We start from the raw sequence: 15,562 nt of genomic DNA on the forward strand, positions 1-15,562 counted from the left end.
TCTGCAAGGATTTCACTCGAATGAGGATTTTGAATATTACAACAAAATATACTGTTGAATAATATGTTATTCTTTTAGGTTGTCATTCAAACGGAATCATTTTAGTTTGTGGAAGACATTCAAGAACGTTTTTACGACATTTTCTGACAGTTTACCAAACAAGAACTCGACAAATCAAGAAAATAAACAACAGATGAATCAATTATGATTCAATCTTTAACTGGAAGCCCTAATTAAGAGCGTATTAAAGGTTAAAGACTGTATCGGACTGATGATATATTGAGCCATTCGTACTGTGTTTACCATTGTAAAGTTTAACCAACAGTATAAAAATCACACAGATTGAGCCCCCGCTTGTTATCATCAGTGTGCAGATTATCACACAAAATCAAGACAATCAGGATTGTTCGAGACACGTGTGGTGTTGTCTGCTGAATGAGGACAAATATACCCTTGATTTGAAGGATATATCTGAGACAGAGTGATATATATATATAGATATATATATTTGTATATATATATGTATATACATATATACATATATATATATAAAAACAAAAACCCTGAGTAATGATTTTCCAAGAACTAATCACTCACCAACCACAGACAATTTTATGAGCCGACAGTGTGACGCAGAACATTTGATGTTGTTGTAAAAAAAAGAAAAGAAGAAGAAGAAGAAGCTTTTCATTCATGTAAAAATGTGCGCGGTGGAAAAGGTGATGAAGGCAGTTGTGAGTGTGAAAAATGTCTCGAGTACTGGAGCAAAGTTTGATTTAAGAATAGCACAATAATACCGAATATTTCTGCAAATGCAGTCCATATGTTTAGTTCTAATATCCATTGTGCTTTTCCAGTCTGAATCATCCTTGGTAATAAATCCAAGTTTGAACTGCTCAGTGATAAAATATCTGACTTCCCAATTTGTTCCGTTCAACTTAAATAGCAACAGTTTGGTCTTGAGTTAGAATAAAATGTACTCTTACAGGGAAAAGCAGCTCAGCAGATACGATATAAGGACCTTGGGTTATTTGCATTGTCATGTCACAGCTGTGGATTTTTATGTATGTGTCTTTCTGGTGTTAAGTAAGTAAGTACATTTTATTTATATAGCACCAAGTGCTTCACGAGGCAATACAAGTAAAAAAACATACATAAAAACCTCAAATTGTTCCTTATGAGACACAAGGGGTTTCAATTTAGAGATGGAAGAAACAGTTTCTTATAAACCGTTTAGAACGCGATCCACGGACATCTCTGAGTCAAAAAGAACACAAAGGGCTGGACAGGAGAAGGTAAAGGACCGATGTACTGTGTTCAGTAATGATGTTGGACAAGCAGTTGGTTAGGGATGTAACAATAGGATAACAATTTGTGGTAAATTGTACTCACTAATCATCTGTCTTAAACGAAGCAAATATAAAAGTTAAAGGTTGCAATTCTCCCACAATTCACAGGAGAAGGGAGAAACAAAACATTTTTCTAGACATGGCACAAGATCACTTTTTCATGTCCGATACCGATCCCCGAGTATCTACCGATGCCGATATCAGTCTAATATAGTAAACTTTACACCTTTTAAGCTATGAAGCTGTTATCAACACATTTGTGCCGTGTCAAGCTATTTCAAAGCGTGAATTCTCCAACTGTATATCAAATCTTTTAAATAAACAAATATTCTTGTCCCATAAATAAGAAATAAACAGTGCATAACATGACTCAGCTGAAATGCTGTTGCTGACTTGAATTTCCACTTTTACACTCAAGTGTTCAGTGAAGCATTGGATGACTTTTAGTTCCAACTCACTGATTTTTCCCCAGTATTGTACAGTTACTCCCTAACCCTAACCACAAATCTAACCTCAGGCCAACTTAAACTTAACCAGTTCCTCAGAATTGAGATTCTGCCTCATTAGGACCAGGTTTTGGTCTCCGTGAGGACTACCGGTCCTGGCAATATCAGTGTTTACAACAGAAGAGGCCCTCAAGAGGTAGCCATTACAAGTACACACACACAGACTCAACATTTACTATTAAAAAAAACACAACAAACATTCCACAGATGCTTGTGCAGTTGTCTGGGTGATGACTTTATATGGAAAGTAATAAACCTAGAGGTCAGCTGCTCTGTTTGAGGGCCACACATGTACAGAGGCTGCAGCAAACACAGTGATGGAGGAACTCTCTGTAACTTCCGCGCCACAAACAATGGAGCTTGAAACCACAAGCTTAGCAACCTCAACTACCTCTGGTCGCGACATGGCAGAAAAGACCGCAGCGAGCACCAGCACGATGACAGAACAGGAAGTAAATGAAGGACAGGGAACACACAAACAATACGAAGACAAGCAGAGTGGAATAATCTAATCTAATAATCTACTCTGAGGAAGCAATGTGGGAGTTGTACGTTACGCCGCTTCTGCACATCCTCAATATTTCTCAATCATCTGTAGCCACCGCACCTTGAAGAAGCTCTTGATGGCCGGGACGTGGCTGGCACATTCTGTCCTGCGGTAGTCGTCCACGTTTTGTCCGACCTGCACACAAACACAGGATGAAGACACTTGCATTCATGTCATACCAAGACTAAAACAAGAAAACAACATAGGGCCTGGGAACAATAGGAGCCAAAATGTCCACGGTCTAAAAAACTTTCATCTGTTGGTGATGTCGCGGCTGAATTTCTCTCTTTCCCTTTCACGAGCATATAGAAGAAATCACGATAGCCTTCAGACATCGGTGGTCTTTCCACTTTAAGGCTGTGAGTTTGATTCCCGGGTCCCCTAGTCTACATGCCGTTGTGTCCATGGGCAAGACACTTAACCCCACGTGAAATATGTGTGCTTACATTTGATTTACATCAAATTTCATACATTCAGATGATTGTGCACTTTAAAAACAATCATGTACTTTTTTCAGAATGGAAGTAACTTCACCTAAATCTTATACTTTTTGTGTTTTGTTATGAAAACCGCGGCCACTTTTAAACAGAGCTTCATACATGTATATGTGTATATGTACATGGCTCCGACTCTGCGAAAGAAAACATTACGCCGCGTCGTTGCCGCGTCCCACAAATCCCGTGATTCACAAACTCCCGTTACTACGATGATGTCATAGCACATTCCCACGGCATTTTCCCACATGTCAGACGCCAAGTAAGCCTCTGTCAAAACAGCGGCATAGAAATGGGAATAAGACAAGCAGATTAAGATGTTGTCGGTTCACTCGACGTGTTAAGAACCGTCGTCTTCGCTCGAAGTGACTGTGAGTCATCTGCCACGCACCCAGATGATCATAGCGATCCGGAGGCCTCCCGTCTCCCCGCTTCCCACTTTGCACAGTCCATATTGTGGCTTGGCTGCGTGAAACTTGTCCACCAGCTCCGCGACACCGCCCGCTGTTAGAAAAGGACACAGATGACGGGAGAAATCATCAACATCAACAAGAAGACTTTTAAGTATTTAAATTTCAAAAAAGAGGCAACCTTACCTCCTGAGTCGGCCAGTTTTAACTTGTCGGTCACTCCATCGTATGCAAATAACGCCCTGTGGACACAGAGACGCACACGGGTCAGCTACTGAGCGGTGCGGGTGAGAAACATGACAGATACATATGTAGGAGTCTACTTTCCTGCATATGATTTGTGTGCTGTAAAGACTATTGACTGACTATTTATATCATTTTGATAAACTGTTGTGGAAACCAGGTACCGCCTACCTTTTCTATACAGTTTTTCACCAGCTAATGTCTCTTGGCAAAGATAAAACCTCACTTACCTCCCCCACAAAGACTCGGAGAGAGAGTTATGCGTGTTTTTATTACAGTCAAGACCGGACTACTGTAATTCTCTGTATGTGGGTATAGAACGGTTGTCTATTTTGCCCTCCCTGCACTCACTTCCTGTCTGGTTCAGGATTTATTTGAAGATTCTATTGCTTTTTTTTTAAGGTTTTAACATCAGTTTACTAATACTTGGGTCGTGTGAGAAGATCAAATAAATGAATCACGTGACAGAGGTTTTTTGAAACCTATTCATCGTCTGTGAAATATTCACGTCAACTCTTCACTTCCTCCGTGCCCTTGTGACACAGACCTGTGTAAAAAAAGCAGCACAATAACCTCCATTCACCGTGTTAACTTCCTCCAGTGATAGCTCTTGTAATAAATACAGCCGCCGCTGCTCACTGCTGCTCTGCTGCCGCACACGAGGTCGTTGTCGTTTGACATTTTGCAGGTGAAAACCTGTCCTACCGCACCCTTCCTGTCAATCAAACAACAGGTCACTGTGGCAACTCAGCAGCTCTTGATGTGATCTCATGTTTAAATGATTGCTTTGGCAGAGTGTGTTGTTTTTATTGCACAATCAGTGTGGGACATTTAGGTAAAAATAGCGTTGGTTTTGATATTTGGGGGTGGGACCAAGCCAGAGACGGTACAGGTACAGTTTGATCACATGATACAATAACAGTAATGGCACTGACAGTCATTTGAAACACAAATACTGTAACTACAGTAATCAAGTCACCAACAACATGCCCAGATGGAGCCTAGGGGGCCATGGTACCCGCCCAGGCCCCTGGAAAGACGCAAAGTTAATGTTGGGGCTAAGCAATAATTCATAAACCACATATATCACAATGTAAATGTACCTAATATAAGGTTTTTTCAGTTCAATACTATTTTTTTGCATGATAATTATCAATGTTGACTGATTTGGAACTTTTTTACCACTTTATTTTCACAAACTCGATCTGCGGATCCCAGTGCGACACAGTCATTTTAGACCTTTTAAACGATGGAGCTGTTAACAACACATTTGTGCCAATTCAAGCTATTTCAAAAACAAATATTAGAAAAAAAAGAAGAAATGACCCATATATTCTCTGATACGATGCGCTACTTGTTGTGTGCGGCTGTTGCACATGCGGTGACTGTGTGTGTGTGTGTGTGTGTGTAAATGTCTCCCTGAGGAACTCGTGGGGGTGTGTCAATAACATCTGGAGCTGGGTAGCGAGAGCGTAAGGCCATGAGTAGCTATTACAACGGGCCAAAGGTGAATGGTCTGTGTGTGTGTCTGTTTGTGGATGTGTGTCAGGAGAGAGATAGTTTAAAACTCTGTGGGCTTTTAATAATCTAATCTATGATGTTATCCATCAAAACGATGCTCTTTTAAATGGGATTTTATCAGAATAATATACTGCAACTTATGGAAACTTTATCCTGTAAGCTTTGCGTCAGGTGGATCGTCACGTCGTGGATTAGTCTCTAAACAATGCACTCATTACCCGCATCCACAGCTCAGACACCGAGCAGACTGCAGACATTTACTGATCCCAAAAAAATCCCTAAAGGTCACCATTCACAACCAGTCAAGGACAAAGGTCATTGTGCCTCTGACGGGAGAAGGAGTCTTAATTGCATGTGCAAATTCTCCACCCACGTGGAACAGGCTCGCACATGAGGACACGCAGAGCTGTAGGAGACTCTTTGTTCTGCCAGAGCTTTCACTCGGATCGTTGTAAAGATTCTATTTTCCGATGTTTTTCTTCTCGCTTGATCTGTCTCCATGCAAACAAATACGTACGGTCATACACGCGTAAACTCTTCTCCTCAAAGTTTCATCCCATTGACTGTTAACAGCTTAATCAACAGATTCGCCGTGTGGTTGCAACTCAAATTGAATGTGCTGTCATTTCTCTGGTGGAGTAAATATGTCAGTCTTCTCGCTGACACGACATGATTTGATTATGTTTGACAAGAGGGAAAGTGACTGTTCACACTTCCGCAAATTGCATATCGCAAATTGATACGCGTAGACATTACAGGCTCTCTCTACTCGCACTGATCCACAGTGCACAACTCACCCTAAACCCCAGCTAAACTAGTAGGACGTGGTTCACTTTTTGATCATCTTTGTTACAGCTGCATAATGCTGTCGCATCAGCACTTCTAAGAGTAGTAAGAATTCCCCTAAACACACACACACACACACAGATCCATGCTTTCACACATGTAGGTTTCTCTAGCTCAAGCTTCACCGACTGATGAGAAAAACAGACTCCCCAATGTCTGTGCTCCGGCCCACCTTCAGAATCAGCCAGCTATGACCTCAGCTCTGAGAGAGGGGGGGAGAAGAGGAGAGGAGAGGAGAGGAGAGGAGAGGAATGAGGAGCGTGAAGAAACAATGATGTCAGAATCTGAAAACATCAACTTAACGAGAAGAAACAAAATCTGCACACATCCCCGACGCGGCGAGACACTCGTCGAAGCTTCGAAACAAATAAACAGTCGCTCCGCTCAGAGTATACAGAGATGGAGTTCCTCGGTACGGTTCATAAACACACACACACGAACACTATGCGGCCTGGGCCAGTTACAATAAGGATTGGTTTGTTTTGAACAAGCAGAGTCGCTGTAATACGTCCAAACATGCTACACTCGAGAGGAACATAACAGGAACATAACAGAAGCAGATGGTGAGCTGTGCAGGAGCAGGAGGAGGAGGAGGCCTTGTTTTTACTCGTCCAGGGATTCGACACACACACACACCAGACTTCACTCTGACCCACACGACATGCACGCACCACTGAAACCTCTATAAGAACAGTATACGGTGATAAAGAAACTTTCCATATCACCCAGCCCTACTTGTGCACAGCGAATAAAAACATTTTAAACCAAAACTTCTCTAAATCTGAAAACAATGTCAGCACAAAACAACCCCCCCCCCCCTTTAAAGATAATCACACCATGTCTATTTTGCAAACCCAGACAGAATCTTTTCCCCTTGGTTCTCGGCTTCCCGTCCTGTGCCTCTCTGAAGGAAATATCTTGCGGACTCGTAGGTCATTTGTTCATTCCAGCTTTGTCAGCGGGGGGGAAGATGTGAAAGATTTGTGGTTATTTGTGCTGTTGTGAAATGATAAAACTGTGCAGGAAGACAGAAAATGTGAGAAAACGCCTGAGAGGCGGGAGGCTCTCACCTGGATTCACTCCATCAGATCATTCTTATGCTCTGTTGCACACACACACACACACACACACACATACTCCATACACTGCAGAATTGTACATTACATGTTTATTTCATGCTCTTCAGGTTTTGCATTTTCATGAAGCATCCTCTGCAGAAAAGTATTGTTCTGCTCAGGTAATATTATCGGTAACACCACCCCCTAAAATGTCTTACTCTTGGCTCAAAGCTGACCTGAGTTCCCAATGTTTTGCTATTTTTAGTCTGTCTCTGAGTCTACCTCTGTGTCTGCGTTGGAGTGGGGAGCTCAGAGACGTCCCTGCCCTGCAGCACACAGAGCTCATTTCCTTTTGCCAAACATGGGCAAAATAAGTCCAACCAGACTTAAAAGTCACCCCTGCCCCCCCCGTATGTTGCTCATATAGTGTCCACGTAATGACCCCAGTGTTACACACATTCCTCTGTTTGTCTGGACAGCAGAGACGTATGGAGGAATCGAGGGGTTTAATGGTAGAGAATTGTGAGTAAGAGAGAGGAACTGTTGGGGAAGATCATTGTAAAGACCTACATGGTGGTTTTCTGTAATGATGCATCGAGTCATGCAAAGATCATGACTCAGAAATGTGGCAGAGTAAACCACAGGCATGTTCAAACAACCGCAAATCCCACAAATGATTAAAACCCAAAGACACAAAATCAGGCTTTTTGTTCTTGCGGCTCCTCGTTTAGTGACAAGACGTTTAACCCAACGATACACACTGTTGTGTTAACCATTGTCTTCTTTCTTTCTTTTGCTTATTAATAATCCCATATCAATTTAAAGCACTTTGAGAAAAAGCATCCGAAAAGACAACAGACCTAAACAGAGTGATATAACCATGATCCATGTCATGTACCAATCACCTGCATTTACAGTGACAGACACTTCCTTGACTTCCATTGACTAGCAAAGCTGTCACCATATCCTTAAACATAAACCATTAATCCCTTACCCTAACCTTAACCTAACTACTATTCATTAAACTTGACCAGTTCCTCAAAAAATGGACTGGGCTTTGGTCTCTAAAGCAGGGGTGTCAAACTCATTTTTGTTCAGGGGCCACATACAGCACAATTTGATCTCAAGGGGGCCGGACCAGTAAAAATAGTAAAATAATAGCATAATAACCTATGAACAAGAAGAACTCCTTTGTTTTTTCTCCTTTGTTTTACATTTAATGAAGGATAATTTTACAAAACATGACATTTCTTGAGAAATATAAGTGCAATTTCAACAATATCATGCCTAAATCTACTATTTACACAGCACACTGGATCTATAAAGGCACAAACATTTAGTCACGGGTATCTGGAGCATTTCACATTACGTTTAGATTAGTGTGAAATTTTAACAAATTCATCCTGTAGGCCGGATTGGACCCTCTGGTGGGCTGGTTCTGGCCCCCGGGCCGTATGTTTGACACCCCTGCTCTAAAGCTATGTTTCCATCTAGTGGAACGGTTCAGTTTGGTACAGTATGGTACTGTTCCATGAAGAACCCAGACCCAACGGTTCCATTCTTGCTTCGTGCTTTTCCAAGTCCCTTTACCTAATCTTGTCCATCAATAATATAATATCAATAAAATTTACCCTCAGCCTAATTCTAACCCAAACCCTAAACCCAGGTCTTTACCCAGGAACAGTCCTTTTCAGTCCAGAATCTGAAGACCAGCTAAACTATCCTCGCTTCCTGTGGTTTTTCAGTCTTTTGGTCCTCGCAGAGACACACAAACACGATTTACACGCCTTAAAGCAGGGGTGTCAAACTCATTTTTGTTCAGGGGCCACATACAGCACAATGTGATCTCAAGTGGGCCGGACCAGTAAAATAATAGCATAATGACCTATGACCAACAAGAACTTCATTTTTACAAAACATGACATTTCTTGAGAAATATAAGTGCAATTTCAACAATATCATGTCTAAATTTACTATTTACACATCACACTGGATCTATAAAGGCACAAACATTAAGTCACAGGTATCTGGAAGTGAAAAATATTGCATTTGACATGACGTTTAGATCGTAATCGTAGTGTGAAATTTCAACAAATTCATCCCATGGGCCGGATTGGACCCTCTGGCGGGCCGGTTCTGGCCCCTGGGCCGTATGTTTGACACCCCTGCCTTAAAGCCTACACTTAAAACTTAAAACTTAACTTTCATAACAGCAGCATTAGCGCTGCATGACGAATGTTAGTCATGTCATGATGCAACACACTACTACTACACGACCTAGACGTGAATATGTTCTGGTTCCTTTTTCTCAATATAACAAAGAAATCCTTTCAACTGCATTATTTTTGGTTTGAGGACAAAACAAGACATTCGTGAACATCGTTATTTCAACATTTCTCATCATTTTCTGACACTTTAAGGACCAAACAAATAGTCGACTCATGGAGAAAAAAACTAGCAGGACTCATTCCGTCGCCAACAAAGTAAATCAGAAACACACTGTTTGCTTTGAATGCTTCAGATACTTTTCAAAACCTTCACAGTCCTGCTGTGGAAATGTTGACACATGCTGGTTGGAAATGTGACCTCTTGTTAGTCGAAAGTCTCTTTTACTTTAGCTTCATATTCTAGGTGCCTTGTCCTTTTGTCTTTTGTCATAACGACAATAAAATGTGTTTAAACTCAGGTCTATTTGAATATAACAGCATTGACCAGTAGATTATTTGTGCAAAGCCACTCTCTGAGTAACACTGACTGATCTGTATAATATGTTACTGGGTGGAGGACACATCTGACTCCCCTGGAGACTATTACAGGTCACTGGAGCTATTTGGGTTGGAGAGCATGGTAAATAGCAGAGGAAATGACAGAGGCGATGGAGAACAAAATTAGAAGACAGAACATAACATGTAGCTTAATCAGATTTCAGGAAAACATGTTTTAAAATTTTTAAAAAAAAAAACAAAACAAACACAAACAAAGTCCATAATATATCAGTCAGTGGGGGTGAGGTGAGAGATGGATGGAATGTTGAAAGGAGGAGACGAGGGAGGAAAAATGCCCTTTTCTCTGCAAAACGCCGAGCCAGAGGAGTTCAGAATATGACAAACTAAACAAACAAGTAATTAAATCACTGCCAATGGACCAGTGACAGAAAACAGCCTCCTCCGTGCTGAGGCAGGGGGAAAAAGAGAGCGGGGGATGGACAAAAGACACAGAAGAAGAGAGCCCATGTCCTGAAACAACAAAGACGGACGAAGCACATCATCACGCCCTTTACACTGTCAGGTGATGAACTGTCAGGCCGTGGATGTAGAAGTGAGCGGATCGTGCCGACAACAGTCGGCCTCTTGTTACGAGCGATGACTTAATCCCCGCGGATAACATTAGACACTGTGTAAAAAGAGCCGCACGCGCGCGCAACACGACCCTGAAGACGTTCATTTCCATATCATGACGGTGTGTCTGTGTTTTACTTGCTTTTAAGACATTTACAGAGACAGTATCCTTCCTCTCAAAGCTCTGTGACATATTTCAGTCACAGGAAGCAGTCTAGACCTCCCCTGGTGTGTTTATATCCTTGTGAGGTCTCAAACCAACTGAAAAAACCTATCTTTGTGGGGACATTTTGCCATTTTAAAGAGCTTTTTCAGGATTAAGACTTGGTTTTAGGGTTAAGGTTAGAATTTGGTTAAGGTTAGTGATGGTTAAGGTTAGGGTAAAGGCATAGGGATATGCATTATGACAATGATGTGTCCTCACTAAGGTATAAAAAACAAGTTTGTGTGCATGTGTGTGTGTGTGTGTGTGTGCGACACGGCGTACAAGCTGTGAAATGAGAGGATGCAGGTATATTTACACTTCAAGGAACAAGCCCGGTTCACAGTGAAATTCATCGAGAAGATCACACACTGTTTGTTTAATTTTATTTACCCGTGCGCCTTTCCTTTGAGATTTGAATTGCTAAACATGTTTTCAACATATTTAAACTGGAACGTCTACGTGCAAAATTGAGCCGACTGAAGCAGGACTTTTAAAATACATGAAAAACCTGCAATTATACTCAATTGATTCCCTCAAAGTCGATCATTTCGAAAACTGTGTGATATTTGTGCAGATGTGTGAGAAACAAAGATGTTCTCTTCAGTCTGTAGAATAAGATTTACAAGACAATAGTGAATGAAAAATGATATTTTGACACACTTTGGCTTTAGAAAAATATTGCGATTTTGATAAGATTTCGATGCATTGTTCAGCCCTAATGAACACAGCATGCGAGGGCGTGTGCGTGCAGTAATGGGGCACATGGAGAGAGTGTAACAGGGCGAGGCTGGAGTAAAGCCACTTTAAGATTTAGGGTTCACACTGTGCCAAAGGATGAAAAGCGCCAGGGGATGTAGATACCAAATAGACGGGGCAAAGAGGGTCACAGTGGGAAACAGTCAGAGTGCCTATAGGTTTCTAGGGGGCAAAGAAGAGTATGTGGTTATTTGGGGTCACGTTTTCCTTGTTGTGGGTCACTATGGGGTAAATTGTTATGACTCTAACAGAGAGGTGTGTTGTTTCCAGCTAGCTATAGGGAAGAGAATCTATTTTCTTTCTTATAACTTGACATGCACGATAAAAGTGGAGGAGAGGAGAAAGGAATGAGCAATGATAAACCCTCTAAACTTGTTGTCCTCTGGGATTACTCTGGCATTTCCTGTTCACCATGTCCCACACTGCGTTGCACGCACACACACACACTAAGAATTGGCCTCCTTTGGTAGAGGATCATTAAAAACATGATGGCATCTTATCTCCAACTCGTTTCCCTCACTTAAACAAAGCAATCTTTCAAGTATCACATATCCACTTATGCTTCCCTTGGCCCATCTTCCCTTGACTGCGGCCTCTGTTAAAGCTTTGATCTGTCTCTCATTCCTCCCCGTAATCGTTGCCTCTTCTCCATCCTGCCACCTTCGCCAAACTTCAATCATTTGCTAATTCTGCTTTCCAGCGGCCCCGCCCCGCAAAAACACATCCCCACTTTGCTCATCTCGTCATTCCTCTACATTTCTTCCCCTTTGCCCATTCATCTGCGACTCTTTCCCAGCCTCGTCAGTCCTCCTTCTACACTCGTCCCCCCATGTCCCATTCAGTCGCTCTCAACAAACAACCGAGCTTTCCCATGGTCGCCAGGACGACAGAGGGCCCCTCGACTCTCTCCGCCAACCAAAAACGCAATCCCACCACCTGCCAGCGAGCAAACAGGACAAGGGAAAGAAAAGCGGAGGTCTTAGCCCTTAACTTTAGTGACTCGAGTGCAAGACGGTGATCGTTAACACGGATTTAAGTAGCCATAATACATGTAGTCATGGTGAAGTGGCAGCAATTGCTCAAGCAACTTACACAAACTTCAGCTGTGAGGATGGGAAAATGGGTATTTGATGTGTACATGTGTCTATATAAAGGTGTCACATCATGTCTGATAATGATAATAAGTTTAATTGACAGGAACATTTACACTTTTGCATTATTCCTTCAGTTCCTTCACCGATATGTTCAACAGCCATGAAATAAAGGTGCAAGAGAGACGTGAGAGACTTTAAAACACAAGTGTCGTCAAATGGAACATTTCGGGAGAGTTTATTGGCAGATATTGAACAAACTACCCATAAAACTGCACAAACCAGAAACCAGTTTTTAAGCAGAAGCTTCCTATGCAAACAAAGACGGCGATCCTCTCTATGCAAAGGCTGCCGTAGCTGCCTTAGGAGAGACAGGGGTGAGCCATTTGTCTATTCAAATCTACAGTCTAACTATTAGATGGCTCTAATGCTGTGATTCCATCATGGTACGGTCCGGTTTGGAATGGTCCAGCCCCGAGAATGGCACCTTTATTTGGTTCTACAACAGACAACAAAGGAGGACATCCAGCAGCTCTTTTTTTTACCCGCTCCGTTTGTGGCTGTTTGAAATGTTTGCCTCGACTTCCATTGGATATTTACACCAATCGCAGGGGAGCGAATCAGCTGACTGTCGTGGGTGGAGTCGGTCCAACAATACGATTTTATGGTTGGGGGCGGGTTACTCCGGTACTATTCCTAATGTTACCAAAAAAAAAATATGTACTGTATTGTACCAAACCAAACCGTTGCATATGTTTGGTTTATTTCATTCAATTTTTCAAATGGAATGACTGGACAAGTTGCATAAGCAACATCAGAGAACACCGTCGCATCATCTGCTTCAAGACTCTCAAGCATGGCAACAATTTGAAGACAAGTAGGCCACTCTCACATCTGCTGGTCTAGAATATGAGTTTCAGTGCACTCGAGTACCAGAAAGCTTTGTCTCACAACAGAATTCATGTTTGGAAGAAGAAGAAAAAAGCAAAACCCTGCAGCTCAGACACATAAACATCAGCAAAACTACCTCTGTGACATCACGTTGCAGCATATTCATCCTCTTGCCAATAAATTTAGCAATTACTGAAAAGCAGATGTTTTCAGACAGCTATCTGACCCACCCATGGAAACGCCGCTCTGCTCCACTCAAGGCCCATTAGTTAGATTAAACAAGCAATTAACCTCAACCCCGCCTCCATTTTTCATATCAGCATGAAAAAAAAATCAGATTTCTGCACAATACAGTTTTCAGCACAGTTTCTCAGCCTTCCTCTTGAGCTGCAACGAGCAACAATAACATATTTGTCTAGTCCGATGCTGGAGATAAAAGCACAGCATAAAAAGCACAGATTCTAGTGGAAACAACGTGTAAAGGGCATCTAGATTAAGGTCAACTGCTTGAATGAACAAATGAGGGCTTGATAGAGGGGTCTGAGACAAGACTTTGAGGCTTATTGTTTGCAGCAACCTTCATATAAAGCGTTTACTCGTTCATTTACAGTAAACCAGATGCTATAAATCCTGGTGAAAACAGCTGAGCAGCTCCTTGAGGTTCATAAAGTTTAGGTTTATTCAGTTTCTCCAATGGAAAACTGACACTGAGAACAATAACAGCACTGTGGGGCCCGCGAGTCATGAAACATTAATTGCATCTTCCATAGGGCAATTACAAGTCACACACATCAACGTGGTGTCAAATTGTGGTCTTGCACCCAGCAGTTTGCCTGCTCAGGAACACACACACACACACACACACGCACACAGTCTTCTCTCATCGTATCTGAGACTGTTATTTTGCAGGTTTGTCCTAAAGCCCCAGATGACTCCAAACAATGTTTAAGGCAGTGGTAAACAGTTGTTTAGCGATTACTGCGCGAATCACTCTCTGAGTGCACTAAACAGAGACACTTAGAGCAGCCATTATTGTTGTCATCTTCCAACACGCCACCCACAGTCACGCTCACACGAGTAACACGCCAAGTGGACGCAGGGATGAACGTTATCCGACTTTTGGCGTAATATACAATACATACTCATGTTGCCGCAGCTAACATCAACATAAAACATAATAGTTGTCAAGTCAAGGAGGAAGAAACTCATTTAGCCTACTGTTGTAGTCAATAGTCATATCGGTGGATCTTGGTGTGTTTGACGATATCTGCTAAAACATTTGAACGCCAATATCTACCGGTACCAATACCAATACCGCGTAGATGATATTGCACATCCCTGAATTGTATGTGTTATACAAGCCCCTAGTTTTGATAAGAGAGAGTGATATTATAAGAGACCAACATTATTGCGGGAAAACCTTACAAAATGTTGATCGGTGTTGGTCAAACCTGGGAATGATGATGCCCTCAACTGTCTTGTTTTGTCCACAAACCAAAATGATTCACTTTTAATGATTTCTTTGTTATCCAGAGCAAAGAAATGAAGAAAATGATCACATTTAAGAAGCTTAAACAATCGGAAATCTTGTTTTAATCATGAAAAAAGCTTCAAACCGATGAATCGACTATCAAAATAGTTATCGATTAATTTAGTAATCGGTTGTTTCAGCTCTACAGATGATCATCAGTAAGTTACTAGAAAGAATATTTTGTAAAATACTGTTGACTAAATCTTAACAGCTTGTGTGTCGACACAAAGCATTAATTCTTTTCAACAGGAGGCTCTTTGTGGGAGGAAGTGAAGAAAAAAGCAGAAGTTTGGGCAGTGGAGGACTTCTTTATTATAGTGCCATGATAATGGTCGTTTAGCGTCCCTCGCAAGATCACTGATGTGCTGCTCTTGTACATAATAATATCAGTCAAGAACGAGTGAGCAACCTACAGCACACTCCTTCTCTCCCATCCTCTCCCATCCTCTCCCCCACACCCACAGGTGCATTTCATCTGGCGTGCAACGTTACACTCGGGGAGCTCACAGGGCTTTGTTAATCATGCATGAGTCTGTGGAAGTTTTGGAAAAGAGCAGAAACACAAACGGCTCGGGCGGATGCTGAAATGAAGCCTCCTCCTCCTCCATTTATCAGGAGAGTGACGAGTCACGTGACTTGACTTTGATCAGAGGCTCGTCGAGGACGTGAGATGGATTACAGTTTAGCAACGTGCCGTTAAAATCATATAGAATAACTCAGCTTAAAATGAAGCTAATTATCCTCGGGTTAAATGACACGTTTCATTCCAATACTGA

General features: G+C 41.9%; 1 protein-coding gene across 1 annotated transcript in view; it reads right to left on the minus strand.

Moving 5' to 3' along the window:
* Positions 1-15,562, minus strand: part of si:dkey-40c11.2 (drebrin-like protein) — a 29,989-nt gene that overhangs the window by 10,646 nt on the left and 3,781 nt on the right. The window contains exons 2-4 of the mRNA XM_044026679.1: positions 3,493-3,548; positions 3,288-3,400; positions 2,463-2,537 (exon numbers count right to left, since the gene is read on the minus strand). Coding sequence (XP_043882614.1) covers positions 2,463-2,537; positions 3,288-3,400; positions 3,493-3,548 — 244 coding nt within the window. The remainder of the gene's footprint in view (positions 1-2,462; positions 2,538-3,287; positions 3,401-3,492; positions 3,549-15,562) is intronic.

This window comes from Solea senegalensis, linkage group LG5 (assembly GCF_019176455.1).
Source record: "Solea senegalensis isolate Sse05_10M linkage group LG5, IFAPA_SoseM_1, whole genome shotgun sequence".
Lineage (NCBI taxonomy): Eukaryota > Metazoa > Chordata > Actinopteri > Pleuronectiformes > Soleidae > Solea > Solea senegalensis.